Genomic DNA, 26,759 nt, shown 5'->3' with positions numbered 1-26,759 from the left:
AATAAAGCTTCTCGCTCCCATTTTGTTCATTTCATTCAGATTTGATTTTTCTTTTTTTTAGGCTTCTCTAAATTTGCAACACACTGTAAACAAAATCCAAGAAAGAAATGCAGACGAAGCAAAGAGCACGACCCTTCTAACTGTAAACAGGAATTTGCTTTTTTGCCTCTTTTTTTTTTTTTTCCTAAAGGTGGGAAGATTTAACTTCTTTTTTTTAAACTCTGCCACATTTCAGTCAGGCACCAAAACAAGGAATCTATGAAAAAAATATTTGGTGCAAATTAGGTTAACAGCAACATGTCCACCACAAGATGACTAGGGCACCAAACACAACATTTCTTAAGCTAACATGCTCCAGTAGCCGTCCACAGAAATAGATAAAGATCCCCTAACATGTGTCTACTTATTCGAGAGGTATATATACAATCCTTTTGAAACCCAGGATTGACAGGCCAGGCTAACCACACACTAGTTCCTTCATGTTCAATACTAAATCTTCTGCAGCACAGGGCCTTCTAGCTCTGGGAATACCAGCTCCCATGCTTTGGACCAATATGGCTGTTAGGATCCTCTCTTATCACTAGATATCACTAGACCAATTCCTCCTTTTCGCTAATGTGCTTGCAGACTTTTCCTCTAAATCAAATGGCTCAGAAGGCAAAATTTTGCTGCAAGGGCTTATGGCCATATGACCTGGTAAGGAAAACGGTGCATTGAATTGGTTCTTTCAGCTGTCGGAGCCAAGTTGTGTTTCAATGTCCACTCTGCAGATCGGGCACTTCTTGCTGGTTGCTAGCCACTGATCCACACACACTTGGTGAAATAGATGCATACAGGGTAAACGCCTGCAAAAGAGAAGCACATGCCTGTTACGTTTGGTGCAGTGATGTGCATGAGGTGGGTGGAAAATGGACGAGCACAGAGACCTCGGTATTAGAAGGATTAGTACAGAGTAACCCAGTGACCCATATAGAGGACACAGTGTGGGAGAGAATCAAGCATCCTGCACCTGGTATATATTATAGAGTCATGGATTTCAAGGCAAGATGGGTCCATTGTGATCAGCTACTCTGACCTCCTGCGTAACACAAGACAAAGAACCTCATCCAGTAATTTCTGCCCACAACTTCTCTTGAAACTATGGCAACTCTTTTAGAAAGATATCCCAACTTGATTTAAAGACTTCAAGGGATGGAAAAACCCACCATATCCCTAGGCAAGTTGTTCCAATGGTTAACGCCCTACTCTGGTAACACTTGTGTCTCTCTATTTGTTGCAGTTCAGTATAGCTCGGCCACGTTGAGCTGCCTGGACAGCGCTTGCACTGTACACAACCCTAGCAAAAACGGTCACCAGCTGCACCTAGCACCTTCTTTCCAAGCCTGTCAAAGCACTCCACAAACACCCATTTATTTTATAGATAAGGAAATTGGGGTAAAATAAATGTGAAGGCCAGTGCCCTTAACCCTTCTTCATGTGCCCTTGCAAGACCCCATGTGTGGTGGATGACATGGGGCCGCTGAAGATGCTCTGCACCCAGAAGAAGTACGTGGTGGGGGCAGGGGGAAGGCCAAGAGCCATGGCTTCCCATGCACTGGCAGACAGCCCGGACCGGGCTCGCCTGTGGAAGCAGGCTACCTCTTTCGTTAGTCAAGCTACCTCATTCCTGAGGAGTCACAACCCCTTCCTCCCGCACCGGGTGCAGCTCTGTGCCGCCCCCCTCCAGCCTCAACATTGCCCATGATTGGACCAAAGCTCCAGGGGCCTAGATTGTCACAGCCCTTATTCAGCTGGTGCGAGCCAGCAGTAACTCCGCTGGAGTTAGGTGGTGCTGTTGTGAGAACAGCGGCAGGCCCTGAATCTTCTGCCTCGTCCCTTTACGTCTGGGCGTTGGCTGCTCCCACCCCCACTTAATTCAACGCCGCAATAAAGTTTTGCTCCGACACAAGACCAGACCTGACTGATCAGCACAACCAAAGGCATCGTATGTCAGGGTGGCTGCATTACCAGCGGGTCACAACGGTGCCGTGCTGTCTGCAGCAGCCTTCTGTTGCCATTCTGCCTCATGGCAGCTGTAACTTCATGCCAACAAACCCCAAATTTCCTACATGGCCATGTCCCAGCTTCCAATTTTGGGTGCTCGGTTTCAGGCTCCTAAAACCCCGGTTCCCCTCCCCTTCTAACCTCCCAAATACCCATGCACTGAGTAGTTGGACTAAAGAGGAACCTGATGCAAAACTCCAGATCCAAGCATCCCTGAACTTGAAATCAAGGTCTTCCAATAGCTGCTCCCATCATGGTGGGTTGAGCCCCAAATCCAGATGCACACACCCCTGAACTGTAGAGATTTGCGTACAGATCAGCTCTCCGTGACTTAGATATCTAACAGCCTGACACCTGCCGCCACACGAAAACCGATTTGCACTAAAATCTGCAGTGTTGAGGGCCTAAATACACAGGCACCCATGAGTAGGTGACCAAACCCAGACATCACTGTTGACGGTTTTGCCCTAGTGCTGCAGCATAGCTCCCTTTATCCGCAGTTTATCACATGGATTTTGAGAGACTTTAGCTTCCTACGGACATCCGCATGCTGAATCCTCAAAGAGAGCTCACCAGAACAAGAGTGTCACCAGCCCCGTCTTAAAAACATACTCACGTCGCAGTGCACGATTTCCGACCAAATAGAATCCAAACCAAGCAGGAAATGAATGGAAGTAGGGGGGGGATCTGAGAGCCAGAAATCTCAGTGGGAAAGATTATACCTCACGTCTTCTCCATCTTCAAGCATAGACAGACAGATTGTGCATTTCTCATCGGTGTCCGACTCCTCCCCATCCTCCTTCTCGGCTTTGCCTTCCTGCGGTCTTCTCTGTGACAAGGAAAAGACATAATATCATTACAAAAGGAGAGACTATGACCCTTTAGTGTTCGCTAAAGCCTCTGCAGATGGAGGAATCTGAATGGCAAGTGCTTCATTGTCAATTGAATGGGCCCACCAGGTTAGGGAAGCCTGCCCAGTCAAAAAAAAATCTACAGCGGGATGGACGCCAGGCCCTACTCATGCTTCAACTGTCAAATTGTACCAGGAGAGGAGAGGCAGACAGAATAATGTCAGCGTCCCAGAGGAGCCAGGCAACCATCTCCTCATGAGTCCCATGATTAATGTCACAGTCATTAATGTCACAATTAATGTCATGATTAATTCTTAAGTACCGAAACCTCCACGGTCCCTTGAGCACTTCCAGTTAACAACACATGTCAAATGTGAACAATGGGCCAAGTTCAACCCTCGGCTATACCGACACAATTCCCCCAGATGGTGCGCCTGCCTATCTCAGGCAGTGTTTGTCCCCAGAGGGATCTGCACGCACATACCTGCCACAGCTATGATTGTTTCCTGTAGACTTGAGAAGCGTGACCCTTTCTACACAACTCAGCATTCACTGGAGTAACTTCCATACTATTGGAAATACCTCGGTACCACAATCACTCTGGAGTGGCAACTGTTACTTGCCTTGTGCTAATGTCAACAGGCCCCAGCCCTGTTGTGCTAGGTGCTGTACAAACACATAACAGAAAAAGTGTCTTTCATGGAGCCCACTAAATGAGAACAGAATTTGGCCCAGGAGCTTTTCCCATTGTTTTCCATATTTTCCAGTTCTACTCACAGTCCCTTTCCTGAGAGAATGATCTAAAACTAGCCCAGCAAGCGAAACAGAGGCAGAAGTCTCTTCCTCCTCCCTTGTAGATCAAAAGTGAAATGACCTCCAGGAGTTTTGATCACAAAATCTGGAGATGTCACTTTTACTGAAGGGAGAGCGCAGATTCTTTCATCACTGTGCGAGTCTTGCTGGTGTGGGACTTGGACTCAAACGGGACATACGGTACACCCACAGCTTTGCCCAGGGAAGCCCTTGTGCGTGCAATCTGCAGGCACTATCACTTGTGTGCATAAATAATAAGAGTGTACATGCACAAAGCCCCTTCTGTAGGAGCATTTTCTTACCATGTGTCCACAACTGTGAGTGGGAGAAGGTTGAGGCCCAACCAGCTGAACTACACTGGCACTTTAGCCTACTATGATCCCTACAACACACTACCTCCAAACATCAGACGGACCGTGGAGATTCTGGATTTCAAATTCCTCCCATCTGGATTTGAGGCTTTGGTTCGGGCCTCGCTCTAACCTGACCTTGACGCGCATACGTACACACACACACACAAAGTTTCTTCCCATTTCTTATCCATGAGTAATCCTGGGACAAGAATGGTTACATGTTTCTTTAGCAGCTACACTCATTCTCTTAGGAAGTGCGAGTCAGATCTGCTGGGAGAGCTGCCCTGGCTGTTTTCTCACCTTTTTGTACTTGTGTGGGAAAGTGAACCTCTCGATGGTGTTCTGCACAGCTCCCCGGTTCACGCTGCCTAGTCTGTCTTCCAGCTGCAGCAGCTCCTTAAGCAGAAAATATCCACAAGGCATATGACAATCTCCCAAGACTATCCCCGCAGACTCATTCTGCTTTGTGATGAACATGGAATGTAAGATTCTTTTCTTACCATTTATTCAGAGAAAATATCATTTCATGTTAATCATGCAGATGACAGAACAAGGAGCAACAGTCTCAAGTTGCAGTGGGGGAGGTCTAGGTTGGATATTAGGAAAAACTTTTTTACGAGGAAGGTGGTGAAGCACTGGAATGGACTACCTAGGGAGGTGGTGGAATCTCCATCCTTAGAGGATTTTAAGCTGCGGCTTGACAAAGCCCTGGTTGGGATGATATAGTTGAGGTTAGTCCTGCTTTGAGCAGGGGGTTGGACTAGATGACCTCCTGAGGTCCCGTCCAACTCTAATCTTCTATGAGTCTATGATTCTACACTATCTTGCACTTTCATGAGATCTTTTATCAGATGCTCTGCAATTAACAGACATGGGTCCAACCCACAGAATCCAGATCTGGATTTCCAACACTTAAAAGTTCAGGGTGTTTGAGTAAAGGGTTTTCTGTTAGGCCATTCTTTACAAATTAGTGATTTATAAAACATGAATTAATTCTCAGTTCACCTCTATGAAGCAGGTGGAGTCTGATCTCCAGACAGGAAAAACGAAACAGAAATAAATCGATGTGTTTATGGCCACAAACTGAGCCAGAACCAAAAATAGGGCCCAGGAGTCCTGATACACACAGTCCCATACTGTAATTGCTAGACTTCATTGCCACCCAAATGAATATCAAAATTACATGTTTCAAAACAATCTTGACACAAGCATTTTGCCTATTAAGTGCTATGGTACCAGGATGTTTCACAGACAGGATAAAAACTGGGCCAAAGTTTCAAAACTGACTGCCTGGAAGAGCATCTGTAAAATCTGTGCTCCCATCTGTGCTGTGCACCCCATCTGGATTTGTGTGCTAACATCCAAATCCTCCTGAATGGGAATCTTTCTATCCGCTTTGGCTCAGACCCTAACTGCATTTATGTAGCATTCCTGGACCTACCATGTATGTTCCAATTTGGAATAGCTGTTCTATAGAGAACAGTTTTAAAAAAATTATGACGGGACATATGCAGGTTGCAGGGGAAGCCAAAGGGGATTAAACAATCCTTTAAACCAGAAGGTACTTACTTCATAACTTTCCCTTACGGCAGATGTGTGCCTGTTGGGACTCAGTCCCTGAAGCGCAAGTAATTGAAGCTGAGGATAAGGGTAGTTTCTGATTTCATGGACCACCTGTGAAGGAGGGGGGAAACAAATCACCTACATTAGAACATAAAATCCTGTAGATGCACGACTTCAAATAAAATCTTTTTAAAGTGCAAAACTTCCCAGCAGACTGACAACTAGTTTTAGGCCCAAAATGAAGATTTCTCCTAAAACAAAGGGTTTTTGTTAATTACATCTACTCTCAATAAAAATACAGTTGTGATTCTTTTTAGTTGTGTACCGTATTGCCAACCCTAGGCATTCAAAACTCATGAGATCAGTTTAAAAATAATCAGCAGTACATTTGGGGTTCTTTTTATTTGTCCTCTGGTTTTTAAGCCATTCAAGTAGCATTCAAGGCACATTTTCAAGCTTTTCTTTGAAACCAGGAGAACTAGAAACTTACTTTTAAGAAAAAAAGAAAGCTTTGATTCTCACAGTCACATGACTCCAGGAGCTGGGGCTTTAAGACAAAACCGCATCAAATATCACAAGACCCACAATAAAATTGCTATGGTTGGCAACACCCAAAACACAACATCATATTAGCAGGAGAGAATCACTAAGCAAAACTAATCATCATCCGTGTCGAATGAAGAGCAGAAAGTTAACAAACAGCATAAAGGTTGATGCTGAGATTTACAAAACCACTTGTAGAGGATAATAAATGCCCGATTCTCATTAAAATCGAATATTGAATTTTCATCTTGAAACGATCACACACAAACTGAGGGGTGGGGGACTTCTCTATAAGAATCACAAATCAGGAGATGGGCCCCAAAACAGCATTTGTTTTTAATAACATGATGCTGGGGGGGGGAGGAGATCTGACTTGTGATTTTTGAACTCGTACAATTAATACTGTAAATGGGGAAATTCATTTAGTTTTATCATACTGCGGTGTTATATTGGTAATACCTCGCCAAAAATACATGTGTGATCTTCATGCTGCTGGTCTCATTTAAAATATGAATGTTGCTAATGCTAATAGAAATAGGTTTTAAAGATGTGTGTCAAGGATCCTTTTGAGTGGAAGGAGATACAGTGGGACTGATTCTTATAGACTCATCGATTTTAAGGTCAGAAGAGACCATCATGATCCTCCAGTCTGATCTCCTAGAGTGCCTTTACATCACACTGGCACTGAAAAAAAGATTAAATTACATTTAAATCCACTTCAAGGTCACTTTACATTGCCAGAATGGTGTAAACAGCCCTTAATCTAAATGAGAATCAGGACCAATAACTCAAATTCTGCTGTCAGCTAAACCACTATGAATCTGGAGTAACTCCATTGACTTCAAGTGAACTTAATCTGGAATTACAATGGTTTACCTGGGAGCAGAATTTACCCTAATATCTACAGTGTGTTCCAAATCTTTGCCATTCTGTCTAGATTTTGGGGGCACAGCAAAATCGGTGTCGCTCCAATGGAGATAATAGAGCTAACCCTATTTACTTCTCCCGCCCAATGAGCATAATGATGCAACCTTATCCTCTCAGGCAGACTCCCTGCCACAGCCAGAGATAAGTGGGAAGCTTAGGAGACAGTTGATGGAAAGATAACAGCCTTTATTTTGACTGCTTTCTGACAGACAATGCATAAAACATTTCCCAGCCGAAGCATTTCACTTACCATCTGCGTTGAGGATGTGTTTCTGGGGAAATGGTGCATTCTAGATGTAGCTAAGTAATGCTGATAATGTTGAGGGACTGGTCTAACCTGGAACTGGGCATGAGTCAGTCCAGCGTCAACGCTAAGATCCCTGTAAGAATGAGACCAAAAATACATATATATATAGAGAGAGAGAGAAAAATATAAATCCAATCTGCCTTTTAAATGCCTCGCTTTATTTCTGAGCCCATATACAGTGCCAGTTACAATTCATAGCATGCGCTCACATACGATGTACACAGTTCATTGGTTCCAGTTCTCAGTTACACCAGTTCAAATCCAGAGTGATGCCACTGACATCAGGAGTTACTCCAGATTTACAGCCGTATAATGGAGCAGAACTAGGTCCATTGGGCCCAACTCTCCACTGCCTTGCGCTTTGTGCAAGTCACTGACACCGTGGCAAGTCAGTGCAAACTGGTAGTCAGCGTGCTGATTTTCATATGTGCACGGCAGTAGAGAAATAGGCCCACTGGCTTCTTAGGTGGATGAATAAAAACATTTTAGCCTTATTAGTCCTCCAGGATATGACGGGTAAGGCAATGTGAAGCAACTGATTCGGAACAGGCCAGATTTTACTTTCGCTCCCACCACTGTAAATCCGGACTAATTCCACTGGCTACAGAAGCTGCCCCTTCCACTTCACTCTTTATTAATAATAATCATACTTTCTTTTTACATACATACTTTACAAACATAAAAGATGCCTCACCCGCCACTAAAAGGCAACCACTTCCCATGTGAAACAAAACCTCTAGAGGAGAGCAACAGTAGTACAGGAAGAGAAGAACTGGAGAATGTTCACAATTCTCCACAAGGAGGAGGTTAGGGAGGCAGAATACCAATCCCCCAAACAGGAATTTACCCAGGACACTGCTACGCCATGGGCCAACATGGCTGTGGGAGATTTACCACCACCACGTAGTCAAGAGCTGGAATTCACACAGCATTCAAAAGCTGGCACATTCCATAGACCAGAACCCCCTGACGGATAACACGGGTAATGGTCCAATGCTGACTCAGAGCACCACCTCCATTGCTTTCTGCAGCACCTGCGTATTCCCTCTTCCAAGGGGTGAGCTCATCTAATGCTGCTCAGTTTATGAGAGCGTAGGGGTTCACAGCACAAAGTGAGACGGTACATACCGCACCCAAATCACTCAGGCACCGAAAGCTTCTCAACTGCAAAATTATTATTAAAAGGGGGAAAAAAGACAAGGAAGCAAGATATAGGAGGGAAAAGGAATATATCTGAGGGGAATGGGGCAGAAAGTGGGCTGGAGTCCTAAGGATAGAAGTTCCTCAATTTTAAAGCCAGAAAGGACCATTAGACCATCTAGTCTGGTCACAGATTAGATCTAGTTGGACCTCCTGTACAACACAGATACTCTTGTGTTGAATCTAACAACTTGTGTTTCCTCCAGAAAGGCATCTGGTCTTGATCTAGAGACATGTAGAGATGGAGACTTCACCATGTTGTAATCTAAGAAAGAAGATACAATTCGTCTCATCGCATTTCACCTGCGTTCACCATACAGAAATTAATTATTTCCATCAGCCATCCAGCAGGGACCCTCTCCTGTGCGCACATCCACAGACACCAACCTGTGAGCTAAACCGTGCTGGTAAACCCCACCCTCTTGGTTCCTGGAGTCGAAGGGCAGCTAGTCCAGTATCTGCATCTATAATTCACTTGATAGATTCCTTGTCTCTACAAGAGAAATCTTGTAGAAAACAAGTGCTTTGAATGTTCTTCACTTTATCAGACTGACAAAAGCAGCACTCTAGTAACCATTGTATTAGCACTTACCAAAACTGAGCTAATGGGAACGGAGGAATTGTTTTTTCATTCCATCCACAAACTTGCTTTTTCTTAAGCGGAGGAACAGAGCAGCCGGCATTGAGGCTTGTTATGAGCTATCAAAACATTTCTTCCAATGACAGTGGAAGCTGCTTTCACTCAGCAGCAGATGACAGACATGAAGACACAGTAACTGTAGCAGTCTTTGGCAGAGCACTGCTGCTTGAAAGCGTTATAAGAGAACTCCAACACCCACTACCACCAATTAACTGATCTTTGACTACTAGTGGTAAATATGCCTGTGATGGGATGTTAGATGGGGTGGATTCTGAGTTACTACAGAGAATCCTTTCTGGGTATCTGGCTGGTGAGTCTTGCCCATATGCTCCAGGTTTAGCTGATCGCCATATTTGGGGTCAGGAGGGAATTTTTCCCCTGGGCAGATTGGCAGAGACCCTGGGGTTTTTTTCGCCTTCCTCTGCAGCCTGTGGCACGGGTCACTTGCTGGTGGATTCTCTGGTGGATTCTCTGGACCTTGAAGTCTTTAAGCCATTTGAGGACTTCAGTAACTCAGTCACAGGTTAGGGATCTATTACAGGAGTGAGTGGGTGCAGGAAATCAGACTAGATGATCATAATGGTCCCTTCTAACCTTAAAATCTATGAGTCTATTAATCAATTCTCTGTCCTATTCCTCCCTTTGCTTGGCTTCACCATGCCTCCTGTCACGTGGGATCTCAAACAAAGCAGGGCTGCCAAGCCGCAGACCCCAGAAGTGCAACAAGAATGCAAGGTGCCAAAGAGGGAGGCTGACATATGAGGGGAGATTTCAAAGCTGCCCCACTAATACTTAGTGTTGAAAAGATAAGATTAAGAATTCAGAGAGAGAGCGGGAGAGGCAGTGTGCTCCGACGCTCTATTCATGGTGCCGCTACTCGTTATTATGATAAACATACATAAGAGCAGCATAGGTGTGCAAGATGCTATACAGAGCGGGTAACAACTCTTGGCTTTCAAGGAGCTTATTATAATCTAAGGCCCCACTCCTGCAATGGCATCTGTCCAGGCAGAGCCCTGCATTGATGGCTAGTGTTACTACAGCCAATGGAAATTGGGGTAGGTGCAGGGGGCTGTTTGCTTTGGTGGATCAGGGTCTAAGAAGAGGCCATTAAGTCTCTCCTGTCTGTGTATCTTGGGTTTTCCTACCTCTCTGTGGCTGTGGGCCCCACTGGCTACGGGGGACTAGAAGTGTCGAGGAGAATTTCCGCTTGCATTTCGCTTAAAAAACTAAGATCAGCATTTTCAAATGTGGGTGGCCAAAGTGAGGCACCCAAATCCAGACTTTGGCATCTGCGTAAAAGTGGCCGAGCACCTACCCCTCCCTGTAGGAATGAGAGGAAGTCAGGTTATCTAGGCCTCTGAAAACCAAGCCACTATTATACAGGTGTCTACATATTCATTTTAGATGCCTAGCATCAGCCACCCGTTTCTAATTCTTTTCCTTGAATAGATAGCTGTGAAATGGAAAACCACTCTACGGGGATCCCTAGGGCTGAGAGGGGTAAGCAGCAGGGTTCTGCTTCTGCAGCAGGAAGCCGAGCGAGTCAGCTGAGGCTCCGTCTATGCCACGAGCTAAGGGTGTGATTTCCCAGCTTATGTACACGCACTTGGGCTGGCGCTCGCCGGGTTGGGCCAAACATAAATAGCCCCGGTAGCACGGGTAGCAGCAAAGGTGCTGCACAGCTGAGCCGTGTCGAGTACAAACCCACCGGTTTCACGTGCTCGACCGTGCCTCTGTTACCTGGGCTACCTTGGCTCCCCTGCTATTTACACTCACGCTAACTTGACCAGCGCGAGCGCAAGTCTGTGCACACAAACAGGGAGATCACACCCACCGCTTGTTGCGTAGATGTAGACTGAGTTCAGCATATAGCCCAAAGAATCATCTCGCTAACCTTCCCTAAGCCCTTAAACCCCCACTGTGCATGGTGCTGGGATAATGCTACAGGGAACAGCAAACAAATTGTTTCATGACAGTTCCACCCCAAAAGTGTTAAATCCATCCCCTCCTGCCAAGAATTAGAATGTAAATTACTCCAGCACCTAGAGCCCCAGATGAGATCATGGTCCCACTCTGCTAGAAGCTGTACAAACACGTAATGAGAAACAATCCCTGCCCCAAAGATCTTACAATCTAAATAGATGAAACATGGCAAAATAAACGGAGGCCCACCGAGGTGAAGTTAATTGTCTACAGTTACACACCATGCCACTGGAAGAGTCAGCAATAGAACCCCGGTCTTTTGGCTCATGGATGGGTACCCAATTCATTTGACAAGGCATCCTCACGTGCACATGCAACTTCATGCACTCTAAATGCATCACCAAATTAACCGTGCAATTATGCACCTAACTTTAAAAACAACAGATCAGGCCCGCTACATGATGTTGCTTCACAGGCAGGAGGATCCCAACCAACAGACCATATCGGCTGTTTTCTGAGCATTTTGGTAATGAATAAATATGACAAGTTAACTAGGGAAAGCAAAACCAACCACCAACAATATTCTATTACAAGCAATCATGGGTGCAGCATTCTGATGCCCAGACATGAGAGCGTCCCATCTTGTTGCAATGCCTGTAGGACCCCATCTCACTTGGAAATAATAATTGAAGGATCAGAGTCAGGATAACAGGTTGGATTGCATTCATTAAATGCATATTCAGAAGACACTTTATGGAACCAAAAGGAGTGTTGTCGTTTAGCTTCATTATCAACATGTTTTAATGAAGGTTTGGCCATTGGAGATATCTGATCACTCTCAGCAATTTCCCCCATCTCTTTTTCATGTAAAAATACTCTCCCTTACCTTCAAGTGAGCGCAGTCTCCACTGATGTATTAACACGTTACAGGAATGGTTTTACGTCTGTCACTGGATAGACCAGTACCAGCATGCTGAGTGGAGATGAGTCACCCAACGTATATATTACAAACATATACTATACGATTTCCTGACAGCCACGCCTTCGGTTTTATAAGATTATTGAACAGTCAAGGGAAAAAATAGGAGCTTAAGTGATGCTTTATAATGATCATAATTAACACTACACACGCATGCAGACACAAAGAGAGAGCTATTCCATCCAGAGAGAGCCCAAAGCATGTGTCAGTGCATACAAACAGGGGATCCTGGGCCAAATTCTGCTCTGAATGATTTCAGTAATAGGAATGTTTGAGGAAAAGTGACAGAAGAATCAGGCCATATATGTATATAGAACTAGAAGGTTACAAAGTCAAGCAGTCAAAAATTAGGAAATGCCAGAATTCCGGTGGCCTGCGCAACTTTAATTCAACCCCTGTTGTGCGTATGCATTATGATCCAGTCTCTAATTACATGATCACATACGATTTTTCCCACAGCACACACCCCCCACCACAGTCAGTGCACAGAGTGGACCGTGCTCACTTATTGAGCAGCTATTCAATAATTAGTTTTTTCCTCATTTTTCAGTGTGGACACATGCCTTATTTACCATACGCTATTCAAACCCTGTCCTGAAAACAGAATTATTAATTTCCTTGTGGGCTTTTCTGTTGTTCTCGTCACTATCGCATATGAGTGCTTCACAAGTGTTAAATAATTTATTTTCAGAACACCCCTGGGAGAGGAGGGGTGCTATTCTCCCCATTTTACAGATGGGGAACTAAGGCACAGAGAGACCAAGATCAAAAGTATCCACTAATTTTGGGTGCCCAGTGTGAGACATTTAGAACCTGATGTTTCAGAGTCCTTAGCATTGTGGAGCACTTTATATGTTCCAAGCACGGTTCCCGTTGACTTCAGCTTCAGCTGTGAGGATTCAGCACTTCTACAAAGCAGACCCCAGGCTCTCAAGTCAGGAACCCAGAAAATGAGGAGCACACAATTTAATGGGCTCCTGTGAAAAGTTTGGCTTAAATGAATTGCTTCCAGCCACACAATAAGTCTGTAGCAGAGGCAGGGATAGAAGCGCCTTCTCCAGGGCAGCATTTAACAGCCTTAACCATGAGACCTTCCTTACTCCTCCTGCAGTCCTTTGTCTCATCCACTACACACCTTCCAAGGCCATACTAGACTGAATGCACCTGATCTCCTCTGATCTCGGCAGCTAACTGCCCTTGGCCTGGCTAGTGCTTGGATGAGAACCCACCTTAGAATCCCAGGTGCTGTAGTCAGTTTTTCCTCTATTTCCGGTCCCTTATCCAATCACATCTCTGGGCAGATGTCCCCTGGGCAGCGTCCACTGATTCCCTGGATGCCTTTGAGGAGCAGTGGGTGCCGTCAGGGGCTCTCTGCTCAATGTTCCCCTCTAGACCCCTGAGTTTTGCTCTGTGGCCTGCACTCCCACTCCTGTTTTTTTCATTTGCTCTCCCCACATTTACTTGTGGCCCTGTGTCCACTGGCCCCTCCTGCTCGGTTGGAGGGGGTGGCCTTTAGTCCTGGGCGGGCTTATGCCTGCAGTCTCCCCGGCACATGATAGGTACACACCTTCCAACTGTTGCAAGGGAGGCAGTAGGGGTTCTTCAGAAAACAGCCTGCTTCCCTACACAGCCCTGATCCATCCCCAGAGCATCTCCCTCCTGTGCACCGAATGAGGTAGGAGTCCTATGTGATCAGGTAGTTAAAGACGGTCTCGTAATGCCTATGTGCAAGGGAGCCAAATTAAGGTTGCAACCTTAATTCTGGCATTTCCCAACTTTTGGGTGCTTGACTTTGCAACTTCATTCATGTTCTGCTGACATAGTTGTGTGTGTCATTTCCTTATTTCTTTTTTTTTTAAAGCAAATTGGAAAAAAAAATAACAGAAACTGCATTATGTGCTATCATGTTAACAGCCTCCCAGGTCAGCAACAGAGTTGGAACCTTTACACCCACCACAGATCTTGCCACAAGAGCTAGCGGAGTCGCTGATAGCAGGAGCAGGTTGTGGACCAGCACTAGCGGGTGATGAGACAAGGCCTATGCCAGGGGGAATCACAGGTACTTGCTGACATCAGTGGAATGGTGAGACTCGGGATTCCGGAGTTTGATTCCGGAGGGGCGTGTCCTGTAGCGGCCACAGACTCTAACCCATTCCCATCGAGCTCGACTCCTTCTGCCCCTCGCCTCCAACTTGTCCCTGGCCCTTCCCCAGCCCTGGCTCCTCATCCCGGTTCAACTCTCCTTGCCTAGGCAGTGCTAGTTCTCCTGATCTGTCTCCTGCCACTCCATCCTTTAGTCGTGACCCTCACTCCTAACGCCCAAGGTTCCTCATCCAAATTTTAGTCTCCCCCACACACCCCTTCTCCGGCTTCTTGTCACACTGTCTTTGCCCAGACAGCCCCCCCCCCCACCCGCACACACACACACCTCATCTGATCTCAGTGTCCCCCATCACCCAGCACACTGCCTCCCAGAACCACCCTTCTTTCTCTCCCTGTTGCCATTCCCAGTCTTCTCCCTCCATGGCTCCTTGTCCATTTCTCTCCCTCCTGTCCATCCAGCTTTTGTCTCCTCTGCATTTGAGCCAGGCACCTTTCTCTTCCACGCTGCCTTGGTGCCAGCAGGTGGGGTCATTGAGAGCACAGGAGACACAGCTGCCCTGCTTTCAGTTGCGGTGCCCAGTCAAGAGCAGCCATTACCAGGAATGTCCTGCTGAGCCCCTGCAAACTCAGCGCAAACAGAATCTTCAAAGTGTTTCGCTGCAAAGCGCTAATGAGCCTCGACTGAGCCTAGGGAATCTGAGATTTCTCAAAAGCGTGGCCAAATCTAGGCAGATTTTCAAGGGAACAGCAAAAGGCACATCCCTCATACAAAAGCCAATCCCTTGACAAATTCCAAGCCCCTTCTCCAAAGCGCTGGGGTGTTAGAGCTTTTCAACAAAACAGCTGGGCAAAACAACATTTTTCCCTAACTTAGTTCTCAGGAATGGCTGAACCATTTTGGCTGAAACTTAACCAAAAAAAAAAAAAAAAAATCAGCCTGAGGCATAATATTAGCCCAAGCAGAGCAAGTTTGCAAAGCTATAAGTAACTGAAAACAGGGTCTTATAATGGGGCAAGTCAGGCAACCTTAAAAATAAGCCATACTATCAGTTCCACCTATAATACTGTTGATGACAGCCATCACTGAATTGCAGCCATTTCTGCAGTGGAATGTGGCAGCTGTTTAACAGCACACGGCAACTTTAAACCATCATGTAGGAGCAGAAGTGAAGAACTTCTGGGCTAGATTCTCTAGCTCAATGTGCCTTAACTCTGCTGGCTTCTATCCTTGCCCCTCCACAGCTCCAACCATGAAGAAAGGCAGCTAAGTGTCCAGAACACAATGCAGTGGGGAACTAGAAACAGCTTAGGGCAGTTGTTCTAGTTTGACCAGAGGCTAAGGCAGAGAATCAAGGGGCCGTAACTGGCTCCATGACTATCTGCTGTGCCCTACATATACTGTATGCAACAGAGAATCTGACTAACTAGATCGAACTAAAACTGCAGGAGGAATATAGATCGGAGGAATGTAATTACCCGAGTTGGGCTCTGGCTAGCACTCTGGGGTTAACACCCCTACTTGCTATACAAGTGCAAAGTTTTATAATATTGTGAAAAGTGCCATGGCAACGTTATCATTAATTTATTATGACGAGTCAAAGCATAAACATTTCCCCATCGTGCCCAGGTGCCATGATCTTTACGGACCACAGTTGCATATGGCTTTGGTGTTATGCCTACCGGGGGAAATGAAAGACTTACCAGTCTGTGCCTTCAGCTAAATATCTGGGCTGGGGACCCATGGGTTGAGGAGTTTGCAGTTGGTGGCTGAAGTCAAAGCCGGGGTGTAGCCGATGAGGTTGAACAGACATGCGCTCCTGAGATCGCCTGCAGGGGTGGGAGAAGGGCATGAGTGTTTAGAGGTGAGAAAGACATGGCCAGATGCTGGCAGAGGGGCAAGATCTGGGCAGACTACCAGGTTCACCAGCGATAAACATGTCTTCCTTCCTGTCTTTACATTAGAGGGGGAAAAGATATTGCTCTTCTATGGAATATTTTTTTAATTTTATTTTTATACCATTCCCTAAGCACATAATAGTAAATAAGGCAAGAAAACAGCAGCGATCGAAATGGTCACGCTTTTAAGGGGCTACAGACTAAATAGACAAGACACACAAAGGGCACCAGAGGCAGAGAGGTGATGGGACTTGCCCAAAATCACACAGAAGGTCAGTGGCAGAGCCAGGGATAGAGTCCAGGTCTTCTCAGTCCTTTTCCAGTACTTTATCCACATTTCCTCAGTTTACAAGCAAAAAAAAAAAGGATGTTATTTTTGAGCATCGGCGCCACAAACAGCCTCTGATCTGTAAGTCAAAAGATGCACTTAGGTGAGCTGCGATGGCCAATCGTAATACAGAATCTGCAAGCCAAATTCAGCCCAGTTATACCCTCTGCCTCCGTCCTGGTCTCCGAATTCAAGTTACTAATCGGTTGTTACGAATGGGGTTCCACAGCCGTCTCCATGGATGGTCACTGGAAGAAGAATTGGGCCCTGGCCCTGGAATTCTGTCAATAGCTTGTAGGAGCTGAGAGCTCAGGGACGTGGCCGTTGACCCAAGTCATCCACCATCTCCGTTGTACAACCAAGGACACTGTTGCATGCAAATTAGCTGTAAAGTAAGGGCGATGATTGGTTGAGTTACCTCTCTGATATCACAGCATTCTAGGACTCCAGGCCCTGCGTAGATATCTGCCTTATTGCAGCTGTACACCACATGGGTGGAATTTGCAAAGTCAAAACGGCTGAATGCTTCAAAATTGGATGGTAACAGACTGCAGATCCCAGTGATGATTCAACCTGCTGAGAGTCTAAACAAAAAGAGCTCTAAACCATGCTTGTATCAATGCCTTCACACTGACTCTGACGTTCTAGGCTTCAAATTGACAATCCTGGAATTTTATTATATGGCTTCTCTTGATGATTCGCAGGCCGGAATAGAATCCAACTTGTTCTCCCTTAGTTGTTTTGTCTTTGCAGGGCTAAGAGAAGAAGGAGGTAGAACAAGCAGTGTCTAAGGGCTGGTTACACAGTTCTTGACTACTTTAACTGCATCCACACTATGGGTTTGCTCTGCTTTAACAATATCCGTTTCTAAACCGATATAGTTAGAGAGAGACAAAAACCATGTGTAAACAAGACCTAAAGTACACCCGGTGAGGCTGTGAACATACAAAGGCTTTGCGCTCAGTCTTTATGTAGTCAAACTCCCATTGACGCTGATGGAGTGAGGGAGGCACAATTACACTGCATACACTGATACTGATGACAGTTTGCCTGGGTAAGGACTGAGTACATCGAAATAAGGAACTCTAGATATGGCCCAAATGGAGTTAATCTGCTGAGTAAATAGGTTCCATTTTTCACATGATCACAATAGAACCCTCAAACCGCGAGGCATAAACCACATTCTCGCTATTAAAGGGGTCGAAAGAAACTTTCCCTGCAGACAGGCTATTCCACAGCTGCCAGCAACAGAGATTCTTTCACCTTCTTCTGAAGCACTAGCTGTTTTCATATACAGGATGCTGGACCAGATGAGCGGTTCTTGATCTTTTCCACACTGAGAGCCCTTGGGAACTCTCTCCCACATAACTGGCACCTCCCACGTAACAATGTGGGAAGGGCAGAGGGGTTGTGAACCCATTACCTGATTTGTGAATCCCCCGGGGGCCCACGGACCCAAGGTCAACAACCCACTGACTAGATGTGCCACTGATCTGATCTTCTGAGCCCATTTCAATATATAACTGCACTGTAAAGCTTCAAATGAGTGCAGTGTATGACCAAGTAATAAACATATATCATCATTACCCTAGCCACAAATATATTTGCTACTAATCATTAAACCCACTAAAGAACTAACCCGCGCAAAACAAAATAAGCATAAGAAATGTATATGAAAACTTCTTGAAGGAGGAAAACATATGGAAAGGAGGAAACTTCACTCCACGGCAATCCTTCCAAACACAGTATTATTGCAAAGTTCCGTGCTTTAATTCTTGATCCGCTGACGTAACCCACAATGGTTTCCATATGCTTTCAAATAGGTCTCCCCATCCTATATTTTATATAAACTACTCTCTCAAGAAATGCAGTCTGAGTAAGGCTAGACATCAATTTCCATCTCTGCTGAGTTAAAATTATTCTCTTCGCAGTCATCAGTCCAGTCTGAAGCCAAGTTGCCTCCTGTGACTGAACATTCTTCAAATCAGAAGCATCATTTACTCTGCATGCAGCTGGATCATAGCCATCAAGCCTACATTCAGCAGGAAGATCATCTGCCTTCCCACAATATGCACATATAAGTGAACAGACCCACAGTATGTGATAAAGTCTCCTATATGGCTGTGAAACCTCCAACAAACTTTTATAGATCTCACATTATCTACCCATTTTCTCTGTTGTCCAATATGGATTATGTACAATTTTAAAACTGTGTCATCCTGATTCTCCTGTCGTTTACACCACTACCTCCAATGACTTCAGTTGACTTACCCTGGGGTGCGAGAAGACTCTGTCTTTGTACTTTTAAATATTAAATTCACATAATTAAGAAGCCAAATATTCCCCCCACTATTTTTGCGTAACTTTCCCCTACACCGATCTCCCCTATGCTTTTAGGCACCACCACTAAGCATACACATATAAGTATATATTTTATGTGCTTAATGAGTTTTCTTCATGCATCTGCATTTTATGAGCACGGTGGGCGGATCAGTCAGGTGTTTCCTGTAAGGAACCACTCGGTGATTTTTTCAGACATAATCAAAACTGTGAACTCCACTGGAACTTAAAAAAAAATCAACTAGTGGCTGATTTTCAGAAGAGCTGAGCAGCTGCATATTCCATTCTATCTAGGTGCTTGTTCTGTGGATCTCCAAGAGATTGCAGAGGTGCAACAGATGATGAAAATCTGGCCTACAGACTCTCTTCCTATTGATGATACCTGACCTTGAAATAACACAGTTTTGGTGCCAGGCTGCATTTGTAGCACTGGCAATTAGAAACCACATGCCATAGAAAGTAACCAACATGATGCCCCAACGTATCATTTATCCAGAACCACTTTTCAGCCCCTAAGAGGACTGGGACAACCCTCCATCCTGACCTCAGAAGGTCTCATGGACTTCTGCATCTCAAAATCAGGCCATGGGTATTTATCCCCTCACGCAGGTCAGAAGTGTATAGAACGTCCTCTGTCTTCCAACTAGACGCATCAACTTTGACATCAGCCACTTTGTATTAGTGCGTTCCTGGAACAGGACACAAAGCCAAATTCAGCCCTGCTTTAAATGAGTGTGAGCTCTATTGACAACACTGAGAGTCGGCCCCAGCTACCCTTGGGCTGAGTTTGTATTATTATGGCGCCCACAGAAGACGAGCCATCGCCCTTGGGAGCCATGGGCCGGCTGGGCTGGGTTAGTGTTCTGCTTGCAGCTGGCTGCCCGATTTCTTGGCAGACAGGTAACTCACCTGGGATGAGGCATGAGCCTGCGATGCTGGGCTTCGAGGAGCTGCTGCTGGAGGAGGTATTGCTGGTGTAGCGCCTGAGGTAGGAAGGAGGGTCCCGTCACATCCTGAAAGGGCAGGGCTGGCAGAGGTGGGAGGGGCTGGTGCAGCGGGCCGTTATGCTGGTGAGCTGTCGCCATGTGGGGGCTCAGCCCTGGCTGTGGCTGGACAGGGTGAGGGAGAGGGAAGTCAGCTGAGATCTGAGGTTGGGGGCCCAGATGGAAGTGCCGGCAGGAGGTAGCATGAGGATGCTGGGACCTTTGAAAAGGAGCACCTGCAAAAGAAAAGCACGTCCATCACAGAGCTATGCAAATACAGCTCCCACAGCTGTGCAGTAGAACTTCCTGTAGAATAACCCATCCGGCACAATGCCCGGGGAGGCGGGGGAATAGATCAGACAGCCTAATAGATGTCTCCCATCTCTTAGCATTAGTGATCAAAGCCAGCTGTATGCTTGTGACCACATTCCCCAACACGCCACCGCAAAAACCTGCTCTTGCATTATGTCTGCACAAGCTGGATAGCTGCATTAAACCAGACATGAAATCTTGAATGGCTATAAAGCCTCCTGCTTTCGCACATAAGCCACATAAGCCACCCACACACTCACAGGAGTTCGGAAGAAATGTTGTGTATCCCCCTTTGCCATCATTGTCCAGGGTGGAGGTTTACACCGTTTCCTAAAGCATCTTGCATTGGGTGCTATCAGAGACAAGATCCTGGACTCTGTGGTCCATTGGTCTGATCCAGGACATTAATACCTATTTCCTTAGGACTTTTGCATTCATAACAGCTGCCCTCTTGTCTGTCATTCTAGGGATTGAACAGGTATGCTACACACCCACTAAAAAACATCCGCAGGTAGTAAAAGACAGCAATATCATCATACAAACTGCTTATGCTTAGGGTGTATCATACTCCCAGATGAGTCTTTCTAATAAACCGCATAGGTTTATTAGGATAAGTTTTCTAGTACAGATGAAAGCCAAAAATGTAGAATCTCTTATCCTGTCGGGCCATCTCTTCTGTTCAGCCCAAGTCAAACCTTATACCAAAGCCATCTAGCTTGTTTGTTTCATCTTAGGAGGCCCAGTTCTCATATAGCCTCTTGGGAAGGTCAGCAACATTTTTCTTAAACTAACAATAAACCAGGCGCTACCAGCTACAGGCCCATGTCCCTCTTACTCACCCAGACCCCAGCTGGTGCTCGTAATGGGCCAAGGGATACCGGAGTTCCATTCCCGCCTCTGCCACAGACTTCCCATGTCACCTTGAGCAAGTCACTCTGAACCTGTCTACATGGGATGTTAGTGCACAACAAGCTAGAGCATTAATCTACACTGCATTGGGTGTCGGAGCACGTAGAAATTCACTACAGAACTGCTAGCGTGCGGTATCAGTGTCCGCATTGGAGATTACTGAGCGGTAAGCTAGTGCACTGGAGATTCACACCCTGGAATGCTCCACACTAAAGTTCCATGTGGACAATCCCTAAATTTCCCTGTGCCTCAGTCCCCATCTGTAAAATGGGGATTATAGCATTTCCCTACATCACAGGGGTTTTCTGAGGATAAACGCATTAAATATTGTGAGATGCTCAGAGACTACTGTGACGGGGGCCATATATGTATCAGAGACAAATAATAATCATTTGCACTTCTGTGGTGCTTTCCATCACAGCATCTCAAACATTAAATTAACCTGGCCTCACGACACCCCTGAGTAAGTAGGTGGTATGACCCCTGCTGCCAACTCTTATGATTTTATCAAAAATCTCATGGTATTTAGTGTTTTTCCTCAGTGGTATAAAAAAGACGTGGATAAACTGAACTCCATATTCCCCTAACGAGACATGACAAACTCATTTTACCCACATTTTTCCTTCAACTTCGCTACTACTTTTTGTCAAGCCCTGTCTCCTAGAGTCAAGTTATTTCATGAAAATCACATCTTAAAACCCTCAGGATGTGATTCAAGTACACCCAAAAGGCTCAGAACACAGAAAGCAAAGAAAAAGAACCCCAGATTTCTCATTTTTTTAGAGTCTTATCATTTTTACGGCTTGACTCATATTTTAATACTTGCGGTTGGAGGGATCAGCTTCACTTTACAGACAGGTAAAATGAGGCATATCGAAGTTAAGTGACTTGCCCAGAGCCGCACAGAAAGCTGCTGGCAGAGCCACAGCTAGCACCCAGGTAATGAATCAGCAACCCTTTGGCAAACCCATGACAAGTGAAGGGTTCAGAGGGCATGCAGCACCTCACTACAGTTCTTTACCACTCTCCACTCTAATTTTGCCCCCACAGGAAGACAGATTTCACTATGCACCACACTGAGACAGGCCCTGACATGGGTGTATAGGCACTGCACGCTGAGCTGCAGACTATGCTCAGATCTCCACACTCCAGGCAATACAGTCCCTGTGATCAGTAGAACATAGGGATTTCTCCTTCTGTGACCCCTTTGGGTGCAGAGAGGGGTGGAGGTGGAGCCGCAGTTATGGGGATAGCATACTGCTCCCTCTGATAGGGTGTATCAGCAATCACAGTGCGTTGGAAGCTCCTGGAGAAATTCTGCTTCCTGAGGCCCAGCATTTCTTCAGGAGCTCTCTCAAGATGGTGCATCTCCAAACACACTCAACATGGGGCCATGCATCTAGTGCACTGTTGAGCACTGGACCAAGATCACTTCTTATTACAAGTCATTAGCATCATTCACTCCACCGCCAGCCATCCACACCCCATTTGTGTGCAAAAGAGGATTGCTTCTCAAGAGGTATTTAAATAGACACCCACCTATCTCTGGAAAATACAATCACTATTCTTGCTAGACAAAACTCTCCTTTCAGAACTCCTCTGAGAGAGATCCAGTTAATCTATTTCCTACAGCCCCCGGCCTGGAGACAGCCAGCTCTCCATACAGTGTGCACATCGGAGATAAGCGGAGGTTGCTTTTGAATGCTTTGTTCATTACATGCTCACTGTATATTGGACTCCAGAAAACGTGACCCTGCAACTAGAACAAGGTTCACAAGGGAGCCAAAAAACCCAGGGAATTTACCCAAGTTGACGTTTTTTTACAACCTCAAATCTTTGACCAGGCTTGGATGCCATTTGAGGGAAGCAAGGTCCGGTTTGGAGTGAACTTGGGACGATGTTATGGTCTTCAGAAGACCACATTATTTATTGTCAGGGCGCCAACAATTAGCGTGGGGCTTTGAATACAAAGACACGGCGCCTGCCCCAAGCTGGCAGTCCGGTTCCCAGTAAAGTTGAGCCTAATCTGCAAAGCACAGAAGTGGCTCCAGACTCCCCCAGAAAGCAGGGTCTTCATATGCAGGGCAGTGTTTGGGGTCAGACAAAGGCAAAGCAGTTTAGACGTCTATTCCTCAGGAGTGGTGGAAAAATTATAGAGTGGACAGGTCTGAAAGTTGTGGTTTTGCAGGAATTTGTCCTGAAACCAAGCAACAAGCTGGTGGTTTCAAATGGAGAGGAAGGTCCGTAAACACAGGCCGATCGAGACTATGGAGACGTCTACACTTGCAGATGGGACTGTGATTCCCAACTCGCCTAGACATACGTGCGATAGCTCTCATCCAGCTGGCACACTAAAAACAGTCGTGTCATGGGGGGAGCATGAGCAGCAGGTGAGAAGCTGCCCCAATACAAATGCACCTGAACCCTGTGTTAAAAATAATGTAGTGTAGCCAGAATACCATGGGCACCGCATGCTGCCTGTGTTACCCTGGCTACACTGCAGTATTTTTAGTGCACTAGCCCACTGTGTGGACACACCTAAACCAATTGATTGACCCCACAAACCACCAACTTCTGAACAATTCCTTTGATACCCTGGACATACACAGTTCCAGAGGGGTAGCCGTGTTAGTCTGTTTCCAGCAAAACAACGAGAGTTCTGTGGCACCTTAAAGACTAATACATTTATTTGGGCACGAGCTTTCGTGGGCAGAAACCCACTTCATCAGATGCATGAAAGAGGAAGCATGTAGCTGACGAAGTGGGTTTCTGCCCACGAAAGCTTATGCCCATATAAATTGGTTAGTCTTTAAGGTACCACAGAACTCTTGTTGTTTTGATCATACACGGCTTCTGATGAGCTCACTCACTAGAACGGGTTGAATGACGACATTCACACCTTTGGAGTCTAATGAAACTGGATGATTTGCCCACAGCTTGGGGGTTCCATTGCAAAAGCGTCTCACTGCTTTGGTGCAGAATATTATGCTATGCATTTTCATCTCTGATGAAGATACCCTCCATTAGACCTGGGCCAATATTGGTTAGCTGCATTGGGGAACATTTGTTGAGATAAAAGCCACAAACTTGTTTTGTTCCTTTTTGACAAGCGATGTGTGTTTGCTTGGGAGGATGTCTGAGGAAAGGTAGAAGCTATGTGAAATACATCTGCAGGCCTATGGCTTCAAAGAAAGTTTTAGCACTGTCACCTCCCTCTTTCTGTTGTGGTCATCCAGACTGAATCAGAATCAATATCAGTACAAAGCAACAGACCAACCACGCATCACAAATAGCAAATAGTTACTGAAAATCACACAGGATGAAATCTGTTAATGAGGGAAAATCCAGAGTACCCCCACTGACATCAATAAAACAGAATTATCCTGGATTTACCCCGTTGTAACTGAGATCAGATTCTGGCCTTGCAGTACCATTCCTTTACTGAACTTAATGGAAGTTTTCTCAGAGTAAAATACAGAGACCCTGTAGCATTCACTCCAGTAACATTTACTTTTTCTTTCGCTCAGCCCACATTTCAGTCCCAGATCAGATTTGCATGTGAACATAAAGTCATTGCCCATGAGAGACTCTGGGTCAAACGAGAACTTGATCCATTTATTTCAAGACTCCTTCGTTTAGAGTAATATCTGGCACAGCAGAGAGAAATCTATAGCTAAAGATCTGTCCAGAGACGCCACGCTGGCTCAATGTTTGTCAATGGGAGTGCCATTTTCACTTTTCAGAGCAGCTGTTGAGTTTGTAGGAGATTTCTACTGCAAAGATGATTACGCTGGAAATGTGCGCATCAAATTCAAAAGCCACTAATTGCATTCTTCATGTGCCATGCTCTGCATAACCCGCCTGCAGCAGGAATTTGCAAAAAGGAAATGTCCTTCTAGAATTAAAGAGAGGAGATGGAGATTCAGTTTCTGCCTGTGTCAAGTCACAAAGGGCCTCAAGTTTCTATCTTCCTGTGAATGGGAGAGCTGAGCACCTGAATGGCCCAACCACAATAGACTTTATTTTTCCATGAATGCACTTTGATCTCCTGACAGGTAAGCAAAGAGCTTCCCAGTGAGAAAGTGACCAGCTCTTAGCGTAAAGGACTGGTCTCTGCATTAATAGCTGCTTTCTTACTGCAGGAAGTCAATTGAAAGACTCCCATTGATTCAATGGCCTTCGGATCACGTCCTTATTCTCCACTCTCCGGATGAGCTGGGTAAGAGAGCTCCTGCTGGTACAGTAACGCAGCTCTTATCAGCTCCGTACATTAGACCATCAAGTGATGAAGTGCGGCTGCTGCGGAGGGCTTTTGACCTGAAGCAAATCTGGAAAAACAGCATGTGCCCCACCTTTCTCTGCCAGCTGGGTGGATTCAGAAGTCACCGGGACAACCCCTCAATCTGTTCAGTTTATTTGTGTGCCGCCCTACATTGGAACCTCTACCTTTTCTTTGATGTCTTTGAGCTGCAAAAGGACGTTCCAGATAATTAGGGATCAGAAATCTCTGGGGCTAGGCCTGCCTAAAATTGTCCTGCCTGTCTGTCGCTTGTGAGCGCAATGGTTCGACTCGCTATCTTCTCCCCTTCATTTCCTGCCCTTCCCTTTGAGATTGATCACACCACATTCAGTCGCCCAGTCATTCTGCACTGACTCAGGGCTTGTCACAAAGTCCTCCGTGTTTCCTAACGCACCCTTTCCAGCATCAGATCGCATGCTACATCCCGCCCCGAGTTACACCCGCACTGAAACCTTTCACGCTGTGCTAGTGCAGGCTGATGTAGAATGGACCAAACACAAAGGTTTGGCGCGGCTCAGAAAACCAGCCCTGAATCTAACTGCTTATCCCAAAGATCGGCAGAGAGGAAGAATAGTCCAGCGGTTATAGCAGTAGGCTAAGGGCTTGTCTAAACAAGCCCTTCTTTGGCAGCAAGCTGGGGTGTAAATCTACCCTGCATTAGCCTGCTTAGCACTAACTGTCCGTGCCAACCCTACTCCATGCACGAAAAGGATCCTAGCGTGCTTTGAGCTACCCCTGTTTCAAAGCGGAGCAGATCAAAGTGCACTAGGAGACAGCAGCGAGGTCCAGACAGACACTGAGGCCAGGCCTGCACTACCACTCACGCCGGTAAACTTATGTCGCACGGGGGTGTGGAAAAAAACACACCCCGAGGGACATCAGCTCCTCCAGCATAAGCGGCAGGGTGCCCAGTGCTAGGTTGGGGGGAGAGCTTCTCCTGCTGCCGCCCCTCGTTGAGGTGGTTTTATGATGTCGATGGGAGAGCTCCCTCCTGTCAGCATGGAGCGGCTGCGCAGGCGATCTCACAGCGGCGTCGATACAGCTGTCAGCTCGCTAGTGTAGACATGGCCTTAGTGCAGGGCATGCTAGTGCAGGGTAGCTTGACCCCCCAGCTTGCTGCAAACTGAGGCCTGATCTGCTCTTAAAGGTTCGGTGAATATAGTTAGGGCAGTCCGAGGTGTGAATTTCACACCACCCAGCACCATAGTTATGTCCTCCTAACCCCCCGTGGGGACGCACTTGTTCGACAGAAGACGGCTTCCTTTGACCTGGCTACTGCCGCTGAGGGGGGCAGATGGCCTACAGCAGCAGAAAAGCCCCTGCCGTTGCTGTAGGAAGTGGCCACATAACGGCCCTACAGCAGCACAGCTCCAGCGCCGTAGGTGCTGCAGTCAGAGTATAGCCAGAGCCTAAACCACGGCTCAGCTGCCTGCTAACACGATA

The 26,759-nt window shown here is 46.1% G+C and overlaps 1 protein-coding gene across 1 annotated transcript in view; it reads right to left on the bottom strand.

Annotated features, from left to right (window-relative positions):
- Positions 1-621: 621 nt before the first annotated feature.
- Positions 622-26,759, bottom strand: part of ARK2C (arkadia (RNF111) C-terminal like ring finger ubiquitin ligase 2C) — a 91,694-nt gene continuing 65,556 nt past the window's right edge. Inside the window, exons 2-8 of the mRNA XM_067545632.1 lie at positions 19,722-20,031; positions 15,950-16,075; positions 7,344-7,473; positions 5,630-5,734; positions 4,361-4,456; positions 2,766-2,872; positions 622-845 (exon numbers count right to left, since the gene is read on the bottom strand). Coding sequence (XP_067401733.1) covers positions 728-845; positions 2,766-2,872; positions 4,361-4,456; positions 5,630-5,734; positions 7,344-7,473; positions 15,950-16,075; positions 19,722-20,031 — 992 coding nt within the window. The 3' untranslated portion in view covers positions 622-727. The remainder of the gene's footprint in view (positions 846-2,765; positions 2,873-4,360; positions 4,457-5,629; positions 5,735-7,343; positions 7,474-15,949; positions 16,076-19,721; positions 20,032-26,759) is intronic.

Source organism: Emydura macquarii, unplaced genomic scaffold, assembly GCF_026122565.2.
Source record: "Emydura macquarii macquarii isolate MOO-44397 ecotype Brisbane River unplaced genomic scaffold, CSIRO-AGI_Emac_v2 contig_1045, whole genome shotgun sequence".
Classification (NCBI taxonomy): Eukaryota; Metazoa; Chordata; order Testudines; family Chelidae; genus Emydura; species Emydura macquarii.
Note: the sequence above shows the minus strand (reverse complement) of the source record. Positions and strands in the feature narration are given on the sequence as shown.